This window comes from Rhinoraja longicauda, chromosome 1, assembly GCF_053455715.1.
Source record: "Rhinoraja longicauda isolate Sanriku21f chromosome 1, sRhiLon1.1, whole genome shotgun sequence".
NCBI lineage: Eukaryota > Metazoa > Chordata > Chondrichthyes > Rajiformes > Arhynchobatidae > Rhinoraja > Rhinoraja longicauda.
In genome coordinates, this window is record NC_135953.1 from 68,398,472 (window position 1) to 68,420,700 (window position 22,229).

Here is a 22,229-nt window from a genome sequence, read left to right on the forward strand (position 1 = left end):
ATAGTGACCACCACTGGGGGGGAGAGAGAGAGGAGGGGGAGAGAGTCGGGATAGAGGGAGCGAGGGGGAGGGTGAAGGAACGCCGCCACTTGCGGGTGCTGCTCCCTCCCTCTCCCCTCTTTCTCTCTGCCAGCACCAGCGAGATCTGCGCCGCTCCTCCACTCTCTTCCCCGGCCCCGTCTCCCTCTGACGCAGCGAAATAAGAACAAGCACAAGTGTAGCAGTTGTTCAGAAGCCCCGGATCCCTGGGGTGAGGGGCGGTGAGGAGGGAAGTTTCACTTGTGTTTGTTCTTATTTCGCTGTGTTAGAGGGAGACGGGGCCGGGGAAGAGAGTGGAGGAGCGGCACAGGAGCTGGCTCTGGGGAGAGGGAGGGAGGGAGAGAGCAGCCCCCGCTGACACCCTCCCCGTGCTCCCGCTCTCACCCGCTGCTCCCTCTACCCCGACTCTCTCTTCCCCTCTCCCCGGCGTGACCGGCAGCGGCGAGGAGGGAAGTTTCCTTGAGTTTCTTGTTTGCGAGGGGGTGCTGCGATCTCTCGCCTTGTCCCAGCTTTGGGTTGATGGTGAACTGCTCTTCAGTGAACCTTCGCCGGCAGCTTCTGCCTCCAGTTCCCACCCCCTAAGAGCTTGTTGCGAGCCGGATAAAATCTCGTGGTGGGCTGGATGTGGCCCGTGGGCCACAGTTTGGAGATCCCTGGTCTATCCAAATGGAAATTCTGTTCTACAAGGTGGAAGCATGCTTTAGTCTCTTTGCACAGTATAAGCATCTTGAAAGAAATGATGTTTAATCTTTATATGGGATGCCTTAACAACAGATGTGTCCACTACAGTTGATGAGGCTTTCCCCCTTTCAAAGATATTTAAAAATAAGGGTATATCCTTCTCTGAAATCCCACTGCTAGAAAAATTGGGACAGACTGTTAGCTTTTTGATGTCTTCATGAATTTTCGTTCGAAGCAATTTCCTTCATCCTCCTGAATTTTTTTTAAAAATCCCATCTCCCATCTGTCAACGTTTGAACATAAAATAGAATTCTAGGTAGTCCTCTCTAACATCTCTTAAATGAATCTCTGCAAATATATGAATATGTTTAAAATAAAATCTGACAATTCATGGTTAATTGAACTCTAACCTCCAGAGTTTTAAAGTATTTTTATACTTGTAAGGCTGGCAGACCACCTGTCAATTTGTATCCCAATATGCTTAATTTTAAGTCATAACGCATTTGTATTTTTCAGCTCTTTAGTGAAACTAATGAACAAATCAATAGAAGGGACTGCAGATGATGAAGAAGAGGGCGTGTCACCTGATTCTGCAATTAGGGCAGGCTTGGAGCTGCTTAAGGTATTTGCCACTCATATGGAGAGTGAATCTATTAATTTGATATCAATTTAGATTGATGCTTTGAATCCCAATGCTTACATTCAGAAACTCCTTAGAAATATAAACATCCTGTAATTGTAATTTGAGTTTTCTGTTGTATAAATTTCAAACTGACCTTGTTTCATTTTGTAGTCGGATTGTATTTTTGTGAAGCTTTTGATATTAAGCAACAGTAATGAATTAGTTACTGAATATTGTTTAACACTAATTGCCATTGTACAGTTATTTTGGAATTTCAGTTTATTTAAAAAATAGTGCATATTGTACCCAAGAATAAATAAGTATTTGTAAAAGATTTCTTTATTGCCCCCAATTACTGTTCTGCAGGTTTTATCATTCACACATCCTACCTCCTTCCACTCTTCAGAGACATATGAATCGCTCTTGCAGTGTCTAAAAATGGAGGATGACAAAGTTGCTGAAGCTGCTATTCAAATCTTTAGAAACACGGGGCACAAAATAGAGGCAGACCTTCTACAAATTCGTTCGTAAGTCCAACTTTTTGAAAAAGCTATCATGGACAAGGAAAAGTTTGTAAAATTAGCAGAACTCTTGTTTCCGTGTTGTCATGTCACAGGTAAAGCAGTTGTAGGAAGATTGACATATGTATTTGCACCTAAAACATTTGACAGCACAGAGCCTCTACTCACTGGAGTTTAGAAGGAAGAAGGGGACCTCATTGAAACTTACTGAAACCTGAAAGTCCTGGATAGAGTGGATGTGGAGAGGATGTTTCCACTAGTGGGAGAGTATAGGACCAGAGTTAAGGACATCAGAATTAAGGACATTCCTTTCGGAAGGAGATGAGGATGGATTTCTTTAGTCAGAGAGTGGTGGAACTGTGGAATTCAATGCCACAGAAGGCTGTGGAGGCCGTCAATGGATATTTTTAAGGCAGATGTAAATAGATTCTTGATTAGGATGGGTGTCTGGGGTTTTGGGGAGAAGGCAGGAGAATGGGGTTAGGACGGAGAGATCGATCAGCCATGATTGAATGGCCTAATTCTGCTCCTATCACTTATGAACTTGTATGTATAGTACCCTCCATAATGTCTGGGACAAAGACCCATCATTCATTTATTTGCCTCTGCACTCCACAATTTGAGATTTGTAATAGAAAAAAATCACATGTGGTTAAAGTGCACATTGTCAGATTTTAATAAAGGCCATTTTTATACATTTTGGTTTCACCAAGTAGAACCTACACTGCACTCCCTCAATAGCAAGAATGTCCTTCAAATTTGGAAACCAAAACTGCACACAATACTCCAGGTGTGGTCTCACCAGGGCTCGGTACAACTGCAGAAGGACCTCTTTGCACCGATACTCAACTCCTCTCGATATGAAGGCCAACATGCCATTAGCTTTCTCCACTGCCTGCTGTACCTGCATGCTTGCTTTCAGTGACTGATGAACAAGGACACCCAGATCTCATTGTTCTGCCCTTTTTCGTAACTTGACACCATTCAGATAATAATCTGCCTTCCTTTTCTTGCCACCAAAGTGGATAACCTCACATTTATCCACATTAAACTGCATCTGCCATGCATCTGCCCACTTACCCAACCTGTCTAAGTCACCCTGCATCCTCAGAGCATCCTCCTCACAATTCACACTGCCACCCAGCTTTGTGTCATCTGCAAATTTGCTAATGTTACTTTTAATCCCTTCATCTATGTCATTAATGTATATTGTAAATAGCTGCAGTCCTAGCACCAAGCCTTGCGGTACCCCACTAGTCACTGCCTGCCATTCTAAAAGGGACCCGTTAATCCCTACACTTTGTTTCCTGGCTGCCAACCAATTTTCTCGCCCCCTCCCCTGACATCAGTTGTCTTCCTGTCTCCTACTACTTCTGATCTTTGTCCTCCCCTGACATCAGTCTGAAAAAGGGTCCCGACCCGAAACGTCACCCATTCCTTCTCTCCTGAGATGCTGCCTGACCTGCTGAGTTATTCCAGCATTTTGTGTCTACCTTCAATTTTCTATCCATGTCAGTACCCTACCCCCAATACAATATGCTCTAATTTGCCCACTAATCTCCCATGTAGGACCTTATCAGAGGCTTTCTGAAAGTCCAGGTACATCCACTGGCTCTCCCTTGTCCATCATCCTCAAAAAATTCCAGAAGATTAGTGATTTCCCCTTCGTAAATCCATGCTTCGGATCGATCCTGTCACTGCTATCCAAATGTGCTGCTATTTCATCTTTTATAATTGACTCCAGCATCTTCCCAACCACCGATGTCAGGCTAACTGAAGTGGGATAACATTAGCTATCCAATCCACAGGAACCGATTCTGAATCTTTTGAACATTGGAAAATGATCACCAATGCATCCACTCACAAAATGCTGGAGTAACTCAGCAGGTCAGGCAGCATCTCAGGAGAGAAGGAATGGGTGACGTTTCGGGTCGAGACCCTTCTTCAGACTGATGCATCCACAATTTCTAGAGCCACTTCCTTCAGTACCCTGGGATGCAGACCATCAGGCCCTGGGGATTTATCAGCCTTCAATCCCATCAGTCTATCCAACACCATTTCCTGCCTAATGTGAATTCCCTTCAGTTCCTCTGCCACCCTAGGTCCTCTGGCCACAAGTACATCTGGGAGATTGATGGTGTCTTTCCTAGTGACGACAGATCCAAAGTTGTATCATCAATGAAGATAAAGTGAGGCAGTACCTTCAGCAGCCATACATGCCCAGGCCATAACACCTCCACCACCGTGTTTCACAGATGAGGTGGTATGCTTTGGATCTTGGGCGGTTCCTTCTTTCCATACTTTGTTCTTGCCATCACTCTGATATAAGTTAATCTTCGTCTCATCTGTCCTCAAGACCTTTTTCCAGAACTGTGGTTGCTCTTTTAAACACTTTTTGGCAAACTGTAAAATAAATTGCAGTTTACTATTGGCCCCATCTTATTTTTGCGGCTAACCAGTGGTTTGCATCTTGTATTGAATCTGTATTTCTGTTCATGAAGTCTTCTACGGACAGTGGTCATTGACAAATCCACACCTGACTCCTGAAGAGTGTTTCTGATCTGTCGGGCAGGTGTTTGGGGATTTTATTTAAATTGTAGAGAGAATTCTTCTGTCATCAGCTGTGGAGGTCTTCCTTGGCCTGCCAGTCCCTTTGCGATTAGTAAGCTCACCAGTGCTCTCTTTCATCTTAATTATGTTCCAAACAGTTGATTTTGTTAAGCCTAAGGTTTGGCTGATGTCTCTAAGTTTTATTCTTGTTTCTCAGTCTCATAATGGCTTCTTTGACTTTCATTGGCACAACTTTGGTCCTCATGTTGATAAACAGCAATAAAAGTCTCCAAAGGTGATGGAAAGACTGGAGGAAAGGCTGGGTGCTGAGAGCTCTCTTGTAACTGCATTAAGGAGGCAATTAAACACGCCTGAGCAATTACAAATACCTGTGAAACCATGTATCCCAAACATTATGGTGCCCTGAAATTGGGGGACTATGTATAAACACTGCTGTAATTTCTACATGGTGAAACCAAAATGTATAAAAATGGCCTTTATTAAAATCTGACAATGTGCACTTTAAGCACATGTGATTTTTTTCTATTATAAATCTCAAATTGTGGAGTACAGAGGCAAATAAATAAATGATGGGTCTTTGTCCCAAACATTATGGAGGGCACTGTAACTCAGTATTAAACGCAATAACAAATATTTTTTTCTTAACTTTTCATTGAATAGTAGAGTCAATGACTGTAGGAAAGCCTCTTGGTTGGAGGCAGAGTAAGGAAAATGATCAGTAGAGAATATACTACAAAAGTTAATGCCAATGTTTTTGTGGTGGTATAGCTGGATAGTTTTTGGTCTGCATTTCCGGTCACAATTTCAGTGATGAAAAACGAACTTTGGGCCCATAGCATCAAATTACATTAAATCATATCAAAGGATTGTCTAACTTAATGCATTGAATTACAGCCATGAACTCCATACTCATGAACTCCATACTAACAGACTTATTAGCACATGAATGTCCACTAATATATTGTAGTTATTCTTCGACATCAGTGTGTGCTCATGGATTGGCTGTGTATATGTGAAAGTAAACACTGATAATTGAGTTTAAACGGGTTGACGGTGAGAAGAAGAAAACTACTGATTCATTAGACCCACCCCATGGAACTGACATGCACTGTGCATCAAATTATACATTTCCCATTGCATTCATAAGACACAATTCATTGGTGGAGTGAAACACCACAATAAATTTCCCATTGGCCCATCAAAATTAGTTTAAGAGATCACTCTGCCCTTGATTGACTTTCTACAGTTACCCACCTTATGAATCAGTATTCACAAGTCACTTGACACTTTTCTCGAAAATCATTGTTCCATGGGAAGGAAAGAAAACTTAAACACTTAATATGAACTATACCTAAGCTCGTGAAAGACTGATCAACCATAACATAATTAGGTGATGCAAACTGTCCAGACAAATGCATTTTTTCAATTTTATAAACTTCAATAAAACTACTCCTAAGTCTTTGCTTAATTAATGTCCAGTTTGCTGGCTTTGAATTGTTGTAGGTATGATTAAAACTGGAAATTATACTTTACTTTTTCACAGTGCATCTCCCCAAAAATATTCCAAAGTACCATTTATGTTCCAAATACAAGTTCCTGTTACTTGCCACTATAAGTCTTCATTTCACAAGATTTTTCACTGTCTCTCAATACATGTGACAAATGTGTAATAAACCACTCACACTGACCTATTTGTCTCTGGCCTCCTGCATGCACTATAATGATGATGCCCATAATGAACTTGAGAAACAGCACCTACTTGGGCAGATTGCAGCTTTCCAGCTTCGTATTGAGTTCTATAAATTTGGATAACTTTCTTTGTCGTTATCAAAATTGGCCATTTCTACTGCAGACAAGTCAAGTGAATCACAGTACCTTTGTGTTGGCTATGCACTCTGTTAGATAGATGGAACAAAAGATTGATTTGAAGCACAAAAGCAACAATGATTTTAAAATAGATTTTTTGACAATCTGAATAATGTCTCTTTAGGCACTGTTAAATAAGTTTGATAATTTTTGAAGATTTCTGAGCATTATTTCACCTTTGATGTAGATGTTGTTTTGGTGGGGAGTTTCTGTAATACCTCTGTCAGTGTAATCATCCTCTCCTACTTGCTGCTGCTACTTGTCTCTCTCTCTCCCATGTTTGGGATGCACTTTAATATGAAGATAATGGGAAAGCAACAAGCTGAATGGTACATTATGAAGCAGCCCCAAAGATTATACCTTTACTTTAATGGTTGCAGTATAACATGTCATGAAACATGGAAATAGGAACAGGATACACTGCATGGAAACAATGCCAAACCATTATAGATCTATGCTCAATTCTAGCTACGATAATTTGCTTAATTCCAAGTACCATGCTTTAAGTGGAGAGGTGAAGGAAAGGTATATCACAACCTTGTAAATAATAATAATAATAATAATCCATTTATTTTATATAGCGCCTTATCACATGCTCAAAGCGCTTTACAAAAACAATTAACAGAAACAAACAGACAAACTATCCTGACGGAAAAGCGGCGAATACTCAACGCCAGCGTCCTCTCACGTCAGGGTCTGGCAGTAGACATTAAAAAGCACAAGACACACAGATATAATTTTTTACACAAAACAGCCATCACAGTGATTGCTCTAGGCATACCCTCACTGTGATGGAAGGCAAAGTCTTATCTCCTCCTCATTCTTCTCCCGTGGTGCCACGAGGTGATCGAGGCTCCCAACTTTTTGAAGCCCCCACCGGGCGATGGAAAGTCCCAGGGCCGAGCCGAGCAGGCCGATGAAAGTCCTGAGCCCCCACCGGGCGATGGAAAGTCCCAGGGCCGAGCCGAGCAGGCCGATGAAAGTCCTGAGCCCCCACCGGGCGATGGAAAGTCCCAGGGCCGAGCCGAGCAGGCCGATGAAAGTCCTGAGCCCCCACCGGGCGATGGAAAGTGCTGCGGCCGAGCCACGCAGGGCGATGAAGGTCCTGAGCCCCCACTGGGCGATGGAAAGTGCTGCAGCCGAGCCACGCAGGGTGATGAAGGGCCTGCGAGCGGGTCGATCGTACCTCGCGCTTCGGGGCGGTCGAAGCTGCTACGGCTGGAGCTCCCGAAAGCCGGTCGCCAGCCAGGAACCTGCGAACTCCCGATGTTGCGGTCTGCAGGGCCTACGGCCGAAGCCTCCGAGATGGTAAGTCCAGGCCCTGCGACCGGAGTCTTCAAGGTCGATCCCAGCTGGAGGCCGCCGACTCCACGATGTTAGGCCGTAGCACGAACGGAGATACGACACGGTAAAGGTCGCATCTCCGTTGAGGAGGAGATTTGAAAAAAAGGTTTCCCCCAACCCCCCCACCACCCCCCTACATACACAGAATTAAAAATAAAACAAAACGTACATTTAACAACGACAATGACAAAAAAACAACAACAAAAACGGAGAGACTGCCGGTGAGCCGCAGCTGCAGAACACAGCCACGCCCCCTAAAACATTTAGGAGAACATCAGACATGCGAGTCATTTGTTCCTTGCAGATACAGTGAAGATTACAGGAGATTTAACAGTTGTTAAAAATTATGAAAGATTTGTTAGTGCAACAAGAATCTGTTTCCATTAGTAGGGAGGCTTGTATCTCGAGCTCAGATTTAAAATAATTCGCAAAGAAGCTAGAAATGAGGGGCAGGAAAATTTTCAGGTGTCGGATTTTTGAGATCCTACGGAGCTCAGTGGGAGTGAGAGCAGATTTATCAATAACTTTTAAGAAGGGAATTTGATAACTATTGAGCAGGAAAAGTAGTAGCCTTTCTAGAAAATTGAGACCAATTGAGTATGAAGCTTTATATAAGTAATGAAACTCTTGCCAGCCTCTAATATTATTGGCTAGCTTATCTTCGCATTTCATCTTTTATCCCTGTATTGCCTTTTTAGTTACCGTCTGTTGTTCTTTAAAAGCTTCCCAATCCTTTGGTTTCCCACTATCTTTGCTATGTTATATGCCTTCTCTTTTAGTTTTATACTGTCCTTGACTTCCCTTGTCAGCCACAGTCGCCTCTTTCTTCCTCTTTAATGAAAAGATCCTGCATCTTCCGGATTATTCCCAGAAATTCCTGCCTTTGCTGTTCCACCGTCACCCCTGCTAAGGTCTCTTTCCAGTCAACGTTGGCCAGCTCCTTCTCATGAGTCTGTAGTCCCCTTTGCTCAGCTGCAATACCGACACATCCAATTTCACCTTTTCCCTCTCAAATTGCAGATTAAAACATATCATGTTCTGGTTGCAACCTCCTAATGGTTCCTTTACCTTGAGTTCACTTATCAAATCCGGTTTATTACATAACACTAAATCCAGAATTGCCCTTTTCCTGGTAGGCTCCATTACAAGCTGCTCTAAGAATCCATCTCGAAGGCACTCTACAAATCCCTTTTCTTGGGGTCCAGTACCAACCTGACTTTTCCAGTCTACCTACATTTTGAAATCTCCCATGACCACCGTAGCATTGCCTTTTTTACAGTCCAATTTTATCTCCTGATGTAACTTGAACCCTATATCCTAGCGAATGTTTGGGGGCCTGTAAGTTACTCCCATTAGAGTCTTTTTACCCTTATAATTTCTCCACACTATCCACAATGACTCAACATCTGATCCTATGTCACCCCTCGCTAAGGACTGAATTTCATTCCTAACCAACAGTGTTACCCCACCCCCTCTGCCCACCTTTGTCTTTCCGATGGGACATATAACCTTGAATATTCAGCTCCCAGCTCCGAACCTTTTGCAGCCACGTCTCTGTAATGCCTACAACATCATACCTGCCAATTTTCAACTGTGCTACAAGATCATCCACTTTGTTCCTTATGCTACGTGCATTCAAATATAATACCTTCAATTTGGTGTTGACCACCCCTCCTCTCACAACCATCCCGATTTTACCCAACCTTACTCTCTTCTCCCTTTTTAAGCTTTCTGCCCTGTTATTTCTGGAGACTTCCATGACCTTTCTTGCACACTCCTGTTAACTCTACGCATATGCTTCCACGTTGTTGACTCCACCCCCCACTATTTAGTTTAAGTCTTAGTCATGATGGAGCATCTGTTCCACAGGTGAGGCAGCAACTACTCAGGAATTTTATGAATTACTCTATTCAGATTACTCAGAACCTTCATGGGTGTCTGATTCTTTGCCTACTTTATCAGGTTACTTGATTCGTTTGTGGAAAGGTTCTTCCAATTAGATACCAATCTCTGGATATTTAAGTGAAGGTTCATCTGATTGATTCCTAAAATAGCTGGGCTACCCTTTGATTAAGCAGACTGGGTCTATACTCTAGAAGAATGAGAAGAACTCATGGAAACATAAAAATATTGTAGGACTTGACAGGTAACATGCATGGGGTGTCCCAGACCAGGGGCCACAGTCTCAAGGAATTGTCCAATAATGACAGCTGAAAAAATCTTTTCACAGAGAGTTGTGAATCTTTGGAATTCAAAGAATTCCTTAATTGTATATATTCAATGGAATGATAAATCTTTAGATGTTAAGAGTAAAGTGGAATTCTGAGTTAGTGGAGCTCTGGACTGTAAGATTGACTTTATTGAAAATCAGAGCAGGCCAGAAGGGCCCAATGGCATATTTCATTGTTAAATGTAAAGAAAAATTTTAAATTAGCAGTTCAGGTGGATTTAACTTTTAAAAATATTATTAAGCCTTAACATAATACTATTTTTATTACAGTACGCTCATTCCTATTCTGCATCAAAAAGCAAAAAGGGGTACCCCTCGCCAAGCTAAGCAAGCAGTTCATTGCATTCATGCCATCTTCACAAACAAAGAAGTACAATTGGCACAGATCTTTGAGGTATCTGAACATTATTTATTGCAATATTCATTAATTGTGGTTAGAGTTCAGAATGTTTATGGATATGGGAAATCACATTAAATTATATAGCTTGAAGTTTCCACTGTGAGTTTATAAGATCCTGATAATAGTTCCCCAGTTTTAACATGATTTTTGAATTGTTTGCGTGCATGTTTCTGTTATTTCTTCACGATCTTGTATGAACAGTAATAAGGGATGTTTTGAAAGATCAAAACATGGCCTTTCTCATAAAATATGGAATTCTTTTGTCTTTGTAAAAAATAAAAAAATGTTTTATCATCTGAATTTACTTATATTAAAAATGTCCATAGCATAGTAAGTAGAAAGAAGGTTGTTTGAGATCTGGATTACTAAAACTTCTGCTATTACACTGCATTTAATGCTGGAAGCTTGTACAGGCAACACCGGCATTACAGCCATTTGGGTAACTGAAGTTTGCCCTTTTGAGAATTCACATATCGCTACCCAAACATTTGAAATCGCCCATAAAATTCAGGGTCTCAGAATTTCTGTGAAAGGAAAAGTAAATAAATACACACACTTTATTTATTTTCCACGCTCGTCTCTTGAAGCACTCGCTGATGACATGGCTTTGCGTTGCGTAAAATTGTGATAAATGCCAGTGTACGCACCCCACCCCAACATCACATGGAGGTTACCTGTTTAGCACTTTCAATGCACTACTGCTGTATTCGGTTACCAAAGTTTAACATTTTGTACCTTCTGTGTATGTGTGCACTTTTTCTTCAGCCATTGAGCAAAAGCCTAAATGCTGACACCCCAGAACAACTCGTAACTCCACTCGTCTCATTGGGACATATTGCTATGTTGGCACCAGATCAGTTTGCCTCTCCAATGAAGTCAGTAGTCGCAAATTTTATCGTCAAAGATTTACTTATGAATGACAGGGTATGTCAAGATTTTCCTCTACATCTTCCAAAACTAATTTTATTACAGTATTTTTGGTGCTAAAATTTCAATTATTTTTTTCTTGTAAGTTGATGGATTTCTTTATTGTATTCTTCTCAATGTTTTGCTCCTTGCATTGTGAAATTTGTTAGCTCTAGTTTGTCACCTTGCATTACACACATTTCATTACAATATTTAAGTCAGTAAGCTTTCCTCACTTCCACTGAAATTGGCTTTTCAAAACTATGCTTATTTTAATGAACCTATTGGGTATAATCTTGAATTGATTTAAACTTTTTGCCATTGTACTAATTCAGCCTGAATTACGGCAGAAACTGTCTTTATTATGGGTATATGCAGCTGATGCTATCAACAAATCAGCCACAAATGGGTAGAGCAGACTAAAATATTAACACCCATAATGGGACTCTTGGCTTCTCTACCAAAAGACACCAGGACCCGTTTGATGAAAATGACCAGGTGCAACTTAAACATGGTATTTTTTGGACTGGAAGCTTCAATGTGCCTCCATGGAAAAGAAACAGCTGCACGGACAATCTTGAACACTTGGGTCTTTGTAAATCCATGCCTTAAAGAACACATTAACCCCTCAGAAAAGTATAGGAAGTCAGCAATTTGCTGATAACCGTCACACAAAAGGAATCTTCAGCACGAAAAGGGCATCAACAATACTGATGCACAAGAATAGGGTGACATCCATCAATAACTACCAACCAGCACTACTAATGTCTGTGGTGATGAAGTGTTTTGAGAGGTTGGTTATGGCGCATATCACTCCCACCTTAGCAAGAATCTGAACCCACTGCAATTTGCCTACCATCACAATAAATCAACGGGGGATGTGATCTTAGGGACTCTTTACTCTTTACTGGATTACTTGGACAATAAGAACACACATATGTCTGTTGTTGATCAACCACAGCTCGGCATTCAACACCATTACCCCCCCCCCCCCCCCCTCCAAACTTGTTTCCATGCTCGGGGAATTGAGTTGTTGACTTCCTCATCAGCAGACCACAATTGGTACGAATTGACAACACTTCTCGATAACCATTGGCTTAGGAGCACCACAAGGCTGTGTGCTCAGTCCCTTGCTTGACTCTATGTCGATTATTGTATAGCCAGACACAGTTCCAACTCCATCTTTAAATTTGCCACAGTTGTTGGACGAATTATGGATGATGGTGATTCAGTGTGTATGAAGGAGATCAATTGTCCGATTGAATTATGTCAGAACACCAACCTTGCTCTCAACGTCAGAGCTGATTGTTGACTTAAGAAGAGGAAGGCCGAAGATCCACAAACCTGTCTTCTTCAAGGGGTCGGTGGTGGAGAGAGTCAACAACTTCAAATTCCTAGCCATGAATATTTTTAAAGATCTGTCGTGGGCCCAGCACATTAATGCAATCATAAAGAAAACCCATTAATGCCTCACTTCCTTTAAAGATTGAGGAGATTTGGTATGTCGATGAATACTCTTGAACTTCTACTTGTGCACGGTAGAGAGCATATTGACTGATTGCGTCATGGCCTGGTCCGGCAACTCGAACACTCGGGAATTAAGGAGATTACAAGAAGTAGTGGACACTGCCCGGTCCATCACAGGTACTGACCTCCCCACCATCGAAGGGATCTATAGGAGATGATGCCTCAAAAGGCAGGCAGCATCTTCAAGGACCCTACTAGAAATAGAAACATAGAAAACAGGTGCAGGAGGAGGCCATTCGGCCCTTCGAGCCAGCACCGCCATTCATTGTGATCATGGCTGATCGTCCACAATCAATAACCCGTGCCTGCCTTCTCCCCATATCCCTTAATTCCACGAGCCCCTAGAGCTTTATCTAACTCACTACCCTGCTACGCTCCTATTTCATTCCTGACATCAAGAAGAAGTTATAGGTGTCTGAAAACTGTGACCTCTAGGGTCAGGAACAGCTTCTTCCCATCAACTATCAGGATCTTGAACACTACAAACACCAACTAAACTACGAACTGTCTTGATTGCACCTGGGATTTCGGGCTTTTGTTTTGCATGAATATTGTTTTTCTTTATTTATTGAACTTCATTTTGTTTATTGTGTTACCTATGAGTACTGTGTTTACAGACCTGTTATGCTGCTGCAAGTTAGAATTTCATTCTTTTTTTGGTACATATGACATTTAAAGACTTGCCAAACACCCAAGGATCACCAATGCTGCTGTGATCGGAGAGGAGCTTACCAAGCACATGGAGACAGCCAGGAAGGAACACCTCGGAAAACTAACATGACTTAGTCTTTGACTTGAGCACCGTTGACTCTGTTCTATAGCAAGATACCCAGTCCAGCCATCCTTTCAGCTAGGTTGATGATAAGCTGAAAAACTGCCTCGGGAAAGTAGAAAGTGATCCTGTGAGGAAAAAATCAAATCACAAATTTAAAAGCTCGTCTCCCATATCTAAGACATCAGGAGTCAAGAGTGTTTAAATCTCATGTCCGAATAACAATGAAATTAAATTCTTATTTGCAACAGTGTAACAGGTCTGTACACGCAATATACAGATAACATATGAATACAAACAATTCAATAAATACCCATATTAGTGCAGAACAAAACATAGTCTTTATTGCAACCACACAGTTCATAATTGAGGCTAGTGTTGTGCAGTGTTCAAGAGCCTGGTAGTTGTTGGAAAGAAGATATCCCTAAACCTGGTGGTCATAATTTTCAGATTCCAATACCACCTTCCCGATGACAGAAGCAATATGTGACCATGCTGTGCATCTTTGATGATATTGGCTGCTTTTTTGAGGCAGCACCTCCTATAGATCCCTCCGATGGTGGGGAGGCCAGCACCTGTGATTGATTGGGCAGTGTCTACCATTCTTTGTAATCTCTGTTCCTTGGCGTTTAAATTGTCAAACCAGGACGTGCTGTACCCACACGTTCTCTGTCATGCACCTTTAGGCGTTCATTTGTATATTTGGTGACATGCTGAATCTCCCCAACCTTCTAAGGAAGTAGAGACTTGATGGGCTTTCATTGTGATTGCATCAATGTGCTGGTCCCAGGATAGATCTTCAGAGATGTGCATGTCGTTCCAGGGATCTCGGATCTTGGAGGTCACTACTTGTGAGGACATCCAAGAGTCCAGAGTGTTTAATTACCAACATCAGAACAATGAAATTCTTGCTAATTCAGCTTAACAGTCCCGCAAATGCAATGCACGCAGATAACATATAATCAAAATTTCAATAGATTAATAATTAGTAATGTAATACTAGGTAGTCACAATAGTGCAGGATCTGACATCTGGAGCAATCAAAGACCCCGTCCATGGAAGCTCATAGTTTCTGAACTTAGTGTCTCCTCAATGTTTTGACGAAGTAGAGGCATTGATGAGCGTTCTTTGTGATCACATCATTGTACTGGTTAGCAAATCTGTCTACCATATAGAAAGTCATTGTAAGCTCCTTCTAGACCACTTCCTTCATGTGGTCAAAATCCTGATTCATGAATCACACTAGATTCAAAAATCCCGAGGTATAATGGGCACGATCTCCCCATTAATCCACTCTGAGTCATGAGAGCAGCATCATCCACTCTACGTGGCTTTTTTAAACTTTTCACAAACCTCTCACTCCATCAATTTAGGGCAACTTTGAGACATTTGTTTCAAATCTATCTGACTGAAGAATCTTGCATCTGGTTTATAATGGTATGCAAACTGACCATTCTATACTGTCGTCAAGCAAGGTTGCATCATTGCCCCAAAACTTTTTCCAATCTTTCTTACTAGATACTGCACCTTATCTTCAACAAGGTTCCTACTGGAACAGAGCTAATCTACAGGATGAACAAAAATCAAGGTCTCAATCCCAGGCAAAGCTAATTCTCTGCCAGACAGACAGCAACATTATTCCTGCTCTGGGCTCCTCTGTCTGAATAATGCATCAAAGTCACCCCCAATCAGTGATGAGATGTCTCCAACACCTTCTTTGCAACATGTTCTAAATCCACTTGAAGAATAAATTGATTAACTTCAGTGCCGACACCCCCAGCACTAAGGTTGGTTCTAGTGGGCAGGCTCACTTACTGACACCAGATTCTTGAATTAGATGCTATATTCCAACCTCTGTCATTCATTGCAAGACATGATTAGAGGGATAGAAGAAACAATTCAAGGATTCAAAATTTTATTTGCAAAAGTGCAAAGAAAATGGAGGATGAACAATTTTTATAATTTGATTATTTGAGTCCATTCATCAACAGCACATGGGCCTAGTGTAAATACCAGGAAATAAAAATATGCACTTGGGCATTGAGGCATTACCACATCCCACCCTGAATTACCCAAAAGAGTAGAAAAGTTATTTGAATTGGCTCATACTATTTAATCATTTCGAGGAAGTTTTAAAATATTATAATATATAATATAATAAAACAAAAAATCATTTATACTCTGCATAAAGTAAATGTCAATGTCTCTTTCTAGTTCCCTGGAGGGAAAAATGGTAAATTATGGAGTCCAAATGAAGAAGTCTCTCCAGAAGTACTAACAAAGGTCGGTCTAACTTTTTCTGCTTCTATTTCAAATTTCCAGTAATCACTCAATTCTGCTTCTATATTGATTTGTTTTGACTACATAACGAAAGACCTGAAACATCTATGGGTCATTGAACTTTTTTTTTTAAACATTCAAAGATATTGTGTATTATGATACAGCAATTTCATCTTTTCTAATTAGGTTCAGGCCATAAAACTTTTGGTACGGTGGTTATTAGGAATGAAGAATAATCAATCTAAATCTGCCAATTCTACACTTCGACTGTTATCAGCCATGTTGGTTAGTGAAGGTGACCTAACTGAACAGAAAAAGATAAGGTAACTTTGCTCATACTGATTGTAACTGTTTTAAATACATTTGTGAACTTTTCAATAAGAGAAAATAGTTGAAATGTATGATCCAATCAACATACTTAAATAAGATAAATATGGGAAAACGATCAAATGATTTATCTTTTTTCAACTTCATAGCAACTCAAGTTCCATCATGTGCCAAAACATGAAGCCAAGATCAACTTTTAACTGTTTGCACATAACGCATATCCCTCCATTCCGTGCATATCTACATGCCTATCTAAAAATCACTTAAATGCCACAATTGTATCTGTCTCCACGTGTTCGATGCCCTCGCCATGCTCTATGTAAAAAAAAACTTTCCCCCTCCGATCTTAAAGCTATGCCCTCCAGTCCTTGACATTCCTATCCTGGGGGGAAAGGTTCTGCCTGTCTACCCTATCTATGCCTTTATTTTTTTATAGATTTCAAAGTATATGATCCTCGTTTGAACGATTGTTAACTTCCACCTTCTGATTATGATTTATTTTGATCTTCCATTGAGATTTGTTTTAATTAATGGTTTATTTTTTTTAGTATTCTCAATTGGTAATTGTTCATAAGTGATAGGAGCAGAATTAGGCCATTCGGCTCATCAAGTCTACTCCGCCATTTAATCATGCTGATCTATCTTTTCCTTATATCATTATTCTCCTGCCGTCGCCCCATAACCCCTGACATCCGTACTAATCAAGAATCTATCTATCTCTGCTTTAAAAATATCCATTGACTTGGCCCCCACAGCTTTCACTGGCAATTAATTCCACAGATTCACCACCCTCTGACTAGAGAAATTTCTTCCTAAAAGAACGTCCTTTTATTCTGAGGCTATGACCTCTAGTCCTAGAATGTCCCATTAGTGGAAACATCCTCCCCACATCCACTCTATTCATGCCTTTCACTAGTCAGTAAGTTTCAATGAGATCCCCCTCATCCTAAACTCCAGCGAGTTGAGGCCCAGCGCCTTCAAACGCTCATCATATATTAACCAACTCATTCCTCGGATCATTCTCGTAAACCTCCTCTGGACCCTCTCCTGCGCCAGCACATCCTTCCTCAGATACGGGGCCCAAAATTGCTCATAATACTCCAAATGAGGACTGAACAGTGCCTTATAAAGCCTCCGCATTACATCCCTGTTTTTATATTGTAGCCCTCGAAATAAATGCTAACATTGTGTTTGCCATCCTTACTACCGATTCGACTTGCAAATTAACTGTTAGAAATTTTGTGCCAGCACTTCCAAGTCCCTTTGCACCTCCAATTCTGAACTCTCTCCCATTTCGAAAATAGTCTACGCCTTTATTTCTACCACCAAAATACATGACCCTCACACTTGCTACACTATATTCCATCTGCCCATTCTCCCAACCTGTCCAAGTCCTTCTGCAGAGACCCTGCTTTCTCTGCACTACCTGCCCCTCCATCTATCTTCATATCATCAATTATACCTCGGTACCTTGGGCAGCAATTCTGGCATCTCGTCTGGTTGTGGTTTATGTGGATTTTAAGTCACGGCTCCAAAGTAATGTAGTTGTCGAACCTGAGTTAAATGTCAGTGGCCACATTATTGGTGAGCAGATAATGTTGCTGTTGCTTTCTTAATCACTTGATTTATTTCTTGTGAGGAGATTGAAAGGTGATAATTAATACAGTTAGATTTTCCTTCAGTTTATAAATGGGGTTTACGTAAGCTTTATTTCATTTTGTTAGGTAGATGACAATGCTTGGTTTGAAATTGTTGGGGCAATAATACACCACAAAGTTGTCTGATGTTGCTGCCCATGATCGGTCTACTGAGCCATTCCCATTGCTGTAATATATAAAGCAAAGTGGTTGAATATTAGTAATTTTGATAGTGAAGACCTTGGAGGATTGACCACTTCGTATTAAGTATATATATATATATATATAGTATTAAGTCCATGCAGAACTCACTGACTTCATACATTTCACCATCGATTTCCATCCTGCTCTTAAATATACTTGGACCATCTCCGACATCTCCCTACCGTTTCTGGATCTCACCATCTCCATCACAGGAGACAGACTAGTGACTGACATCTACTACAAACCCACTGACTCCCACAGCTATCTGGACTACACTTCTTCCCACCCTGTCTCCTGCAAAAAATCTATCCGCTACTCCCAATTCCTCCGTCTACGCCGCATCTGCGCCCAGGATGAGGTGTTCCACACTAGGGCGTCAGAGATGTCCTCATTCTTCAGGAAACGGGGCTTCCCCTCTTCCTTTATAGATGAGGCTCTCACTAGGGCCTCCTCTATATCCCGCAGCTCCGCTCTTGCTCCCCCTCCCCCTCCCCCATTCGTAATAGGGACAGAATCCCCCTGGTCTTCACTTTCCACCCCATCAGCCAGTGTATCCAACAAATCATCCTCCAACATTTCCGTCACCTCCAACGGGATCCCACTACTGGCCACATCTTCCCATCTCCTCCCCTTTCTGCGTTCCGCAGAGACGGTTCCCTCCGTAACTCCCTGGTCCATTCGTCCCTTCCAACCCAAACCACCCCCTCCCCAGGCACTTTCCCTTGCAGCCGCAGGAGATGCAACACTTGTCACTTTACCTCCCCCCTCCACTCCATCCAAGGACCCAAACAGTCTTTCCAGGTGAGACAGAGGTTCACCTGCACCTCCTCCAACCTCATCTATTGTATCCGCTGCTCCTGATGCCAACTTCTCTACATCGGTGAGACCAAAAGCAGGCTGTGGGGAGGGAAGAGAAGCGAGGGGAGACAGGCGCGGCGGGAGGCGCGCACAAGATGGCGGAGCGTGAGGAGGCCGCCATCTTTCTGAAGTCGCGACGGGCCGTCGGTGGCAGCGGCCGCTGAAGGAGGAGGAGAAGAAGCTGCCCACTGCGGCTCGTGTGCGGTAACGGTGCGGGGCGCTGGACCCGGGTGGGAGGGGGGTCTCGAGGACGCCGTGGGTTGAAGGGACGGAAGGGAAGGATGAGTGGACCATCAGTGCGACTATCTCCCTCCTGCTCGGGAGTGTCCCCGGGTGTGGGAGAGCGGGGAGAGTATGGGGAGAGGAAGGGGGAGCCCCTGATTGCGGGCGGACGGCTCCGCTAACGGCGTCTATCTTGTTTGTGCGAGCGAGGAGAGGCCGTGCATCTCTATGGTGACATCATACGCACAGCACTTTGAAAAATGTGTTTAGAAATGAGAGTTTTAAACTTTAAAATGTCTCTAACTTAAAAAACATACGACCAATTTGAATAACATGTGTTATAAACAGTCGCCACGAGAGTGGTGATTAAGGTGGCGCTAAAATTGTGGCTGCAGGTCTTTACCGTATTGGCTGCAGGTCCACATGTCTCTCAGAGAGATATACATACATACATACATACATACATACATACATATATATCTATCTTATTAAAACTCAGATCTTGTGTATGTATGAATATATGTGTATATATATATATATCTGTGATTCGGCTGATTACGGCAAAACGGTAAACCGTAGCGCCACGATTTTTGCGCCGCCTTAATCACCACGCGGACAGCTGCTGGAAAATGGTTTTTTAATTTAATTCGGTCGCATATTTGTTAAGTGACAGAGGTTTTAAATCGCTGCCCCCCCTGATTTATTGCAGGTTTTCAGGGGGGCGCTGTGGTGCGGCTGTGCTCAGTACGCATGCGCGGCATCTCCTCACTTGTATATATATTTCACTGATTACGGCAAAACGGTAAACCGTAGCGCCACAATGTTTGCACCGCCTAATCACACCGCTGGAGGCTTGCCGAAAATGATATTTTTAGTTAATTCGGTCGTATGTTTTTTAAGTTACAGAGGTTTAAAAGTCAAGACTTTTTTTCTCTCAGTTATTTCGGCTGATTTCGGCAATAACGGTGAACCGTAGCGCCACGATTTTTGCACCGCCTTAATCACCACGCTGAACGCTGCTGGAAAATGATTTTTTTATTTGATTCGGTCGTGTATTTTTTAAGTTACAGAGGTTTTAGTTAAAAAAAATTAAAAACAGCCGTTTTTTCAATTGCTTTCAGCGTGTGACGTCAAAAAGCTCGCGCAACTCCCCTCCTACTGATTTATTGAAGGCTTCCAGCGTGGCGCTGCTGTGCGTATGGGCTCCCCTCTCCTCTCTCCCCCTGCTTCTCTCCTCTCTCCCACATCCGGGAGACGGGACCCTCTCCCCGCTATCCCCCCCCCGGACCTTTCACTGATGCGCACCCCCGAATGGTGGCGGGGTCTGAGAATGGGGACTGGGGAGGGGGACAACAGGGGTTGTCCGGAGGGGGCTTGGTGGTGGGGGAAATAGGGGTACTGGGAAAAGGGGAGGTCGTGGGGAAAGGTGGGGTGTGGCGAGAGTAAGATTGGGGTTGGGGGAGGAGAGAATGGGGGGTGTGGGAATGGGCCCAACGGGCCCTCTTCGCTAGTATATATATAAATATATCTGCATGAATTGTACCAGGGAGAGGAGAGCAGCAGCAGAGCCGCATCTGCCCGATCTGAGGAATGTCAGACGCGAGGGGTCCGGGGGGGGGGGGGTGGGGGAGCGCATTAGTTAAAGGTCCGGGGGGAGGGGGGGGGGGGGAGCGCATTAGTTGAAGGTCCGGTGGGGGGGGGGGGCGCGAGCTCATCGCCCTCCCTCCACTAGCCCCTAGAGCTCTATCTACTCTCTCTTAAATCCATCCAGTGATTTGGCTTCCACTGCCCTCTGTGGCAGAGAATTCCACAAATTCACAACTCTCTGGGTGAAAATGTTTTCCTTCTCACCTCAGTTTTAAATGACCTCCTCTTTATTCTAAGACTGTGGCCCCTGGTTCTGGACTCCCCCAACATTGGGAACATTTTTCCTGCATCTAGCTTGTCCAGTCCTTTTATAATTTTATATGTTTCTATAAGATCCCCTCTCATCCTGTCGGCTGCTTTTCCGAGGCAGAGTGAAGTGTAGGTGAAGTCAATGGTGGGGTATCTGTTCTGTGTGATGAATTGGGTGACATCAACAAAGTATGCAATTTATTGGGCAGAGCTGTTCCCAAACCAAGCTGTGATGCAGCCTGATAGTATGCTTTCTATGGTGCATTTGGAAAAGTTGGTAAGAGTCATTGGAGACAGGTCGAGTTTCTTAAGGAAGTAGAGGTGTTGGTGTACCGCCTTGACTGTTGCATCAATGTGGTTGGTCCATGAAATATTATTGGTAATAATAACACCAAGGAACTTGAAGCTCTCAGCCATTTCCAGTTTGGCACCATTGATGCTGATTGGGGCTTCAATCAAAAGGGGAGAGGTTATTGTCCTGCCACCATTTTACTGTGCTCTCTATCTGCTTCCCGTTCTTGTTTTGTCATTGTTGTGATCTGGCCCACCATAGTGGTAATACCTGCAAACGTAGCTAGCAAGTTGAAGCAAAGCCTAACATCTTTGCTTTGCTCTCTGTCAGGTCGTTCCAGGAGAACATCTTGGGACAATGCTTTTTCATGTCCAGCTGGTGCTGAGGTCTCACTGCCTATATATAGAGCATTGTTAAGAATGACACTCTGCATTTTGCCCAGGTAATTGCAGGTGGAAGGGCAGGAACTGTTTCCAGCAATTCTGGGCACATTTGAGAAAGATTTTACATTTTATCAGTGTTCACTTGGACATCACTGCACTTTAAGCTTAATTTTTTTGTGTGTAATAAATATGTTTGGTGCAATTCAGTTGATGTAGCTTAAGGACTTGAAAATCTGATATTTACTTTTTGCAAGATTTGTACTTTGGTGCAGATGTTTATATATCTGTGGAAAAAGAATAGTGAATGAAAGTAGGTGCATGTTTATTATCTTCCATCTTCAAGTTTGCCGGCGACACCACCTTTGTTGGAGGAATTACAGATGGTGATGAGTCAGAGTATTAAGTGAGATCGACCAATTGACCAAATGGTGCCAGCACAACAACCTGGCTCTCAATATCAGTAAAACCAATGAACTGATTGTGGACTTCGGAAGAGGAAGGATGAGGATCCACAATCCTGTTTATATCAGAGAGTCAAAAACATCAAATTCCTGGGTGTGCATAATTCCGAAGATCTTTCCCGGACCCAGCACACTGATGCAATTATAAATAAATCACATCAACGCCTCTACTTCCTGAGAAGATTAAGGA

General features: G+C 42.6%; 1 protein-coding gene across 7 annotated transcripts in view; it reads left to right on the top strand.

Moving 5' to 3' along the window:
- Nucleotides 1-22,229, top strand: part of pds5a (PDS5 cohesin associated factor A) — a 163,786-nt gene that overhangs the window by 116,937 nt on the left and 24,620 nt on the right. For all 7 annotated transcript variants that reach the window (XM_078399742.1, XM_078399715.1, XM_078399706.1 and 4 more), the window contains 6 exons: nucleotides 1,237-1,342; nucleotides 1,709-1,869; nucleotides 10,145-10,268; nucleotides 11,040-11,198; nucleotides 15,694-15,762; nucleotides 15,946-16,082. In XM_078399742.1, coding sequence (XP_078255868.1) covers nucleotides 1,237-1,342; nucleotides 1,709-1,869; nucleotides 10,145-10,268; nucleotides 11,040-11,198; nucleotides 15,694-15,762; nucleotides 15,946-16,082 — 756 coding nt within the window. The remainder of the gene's footprint in view (nucleotides 1-1,236; nucleotides 1,343-1,708; nucleotides 1,870-10,144; nucleotides 10,269-11,039; nucleotides 11,199-15,693; nucleotides 15,763-15,945; nucleotides 16,083-22,229) is intronic.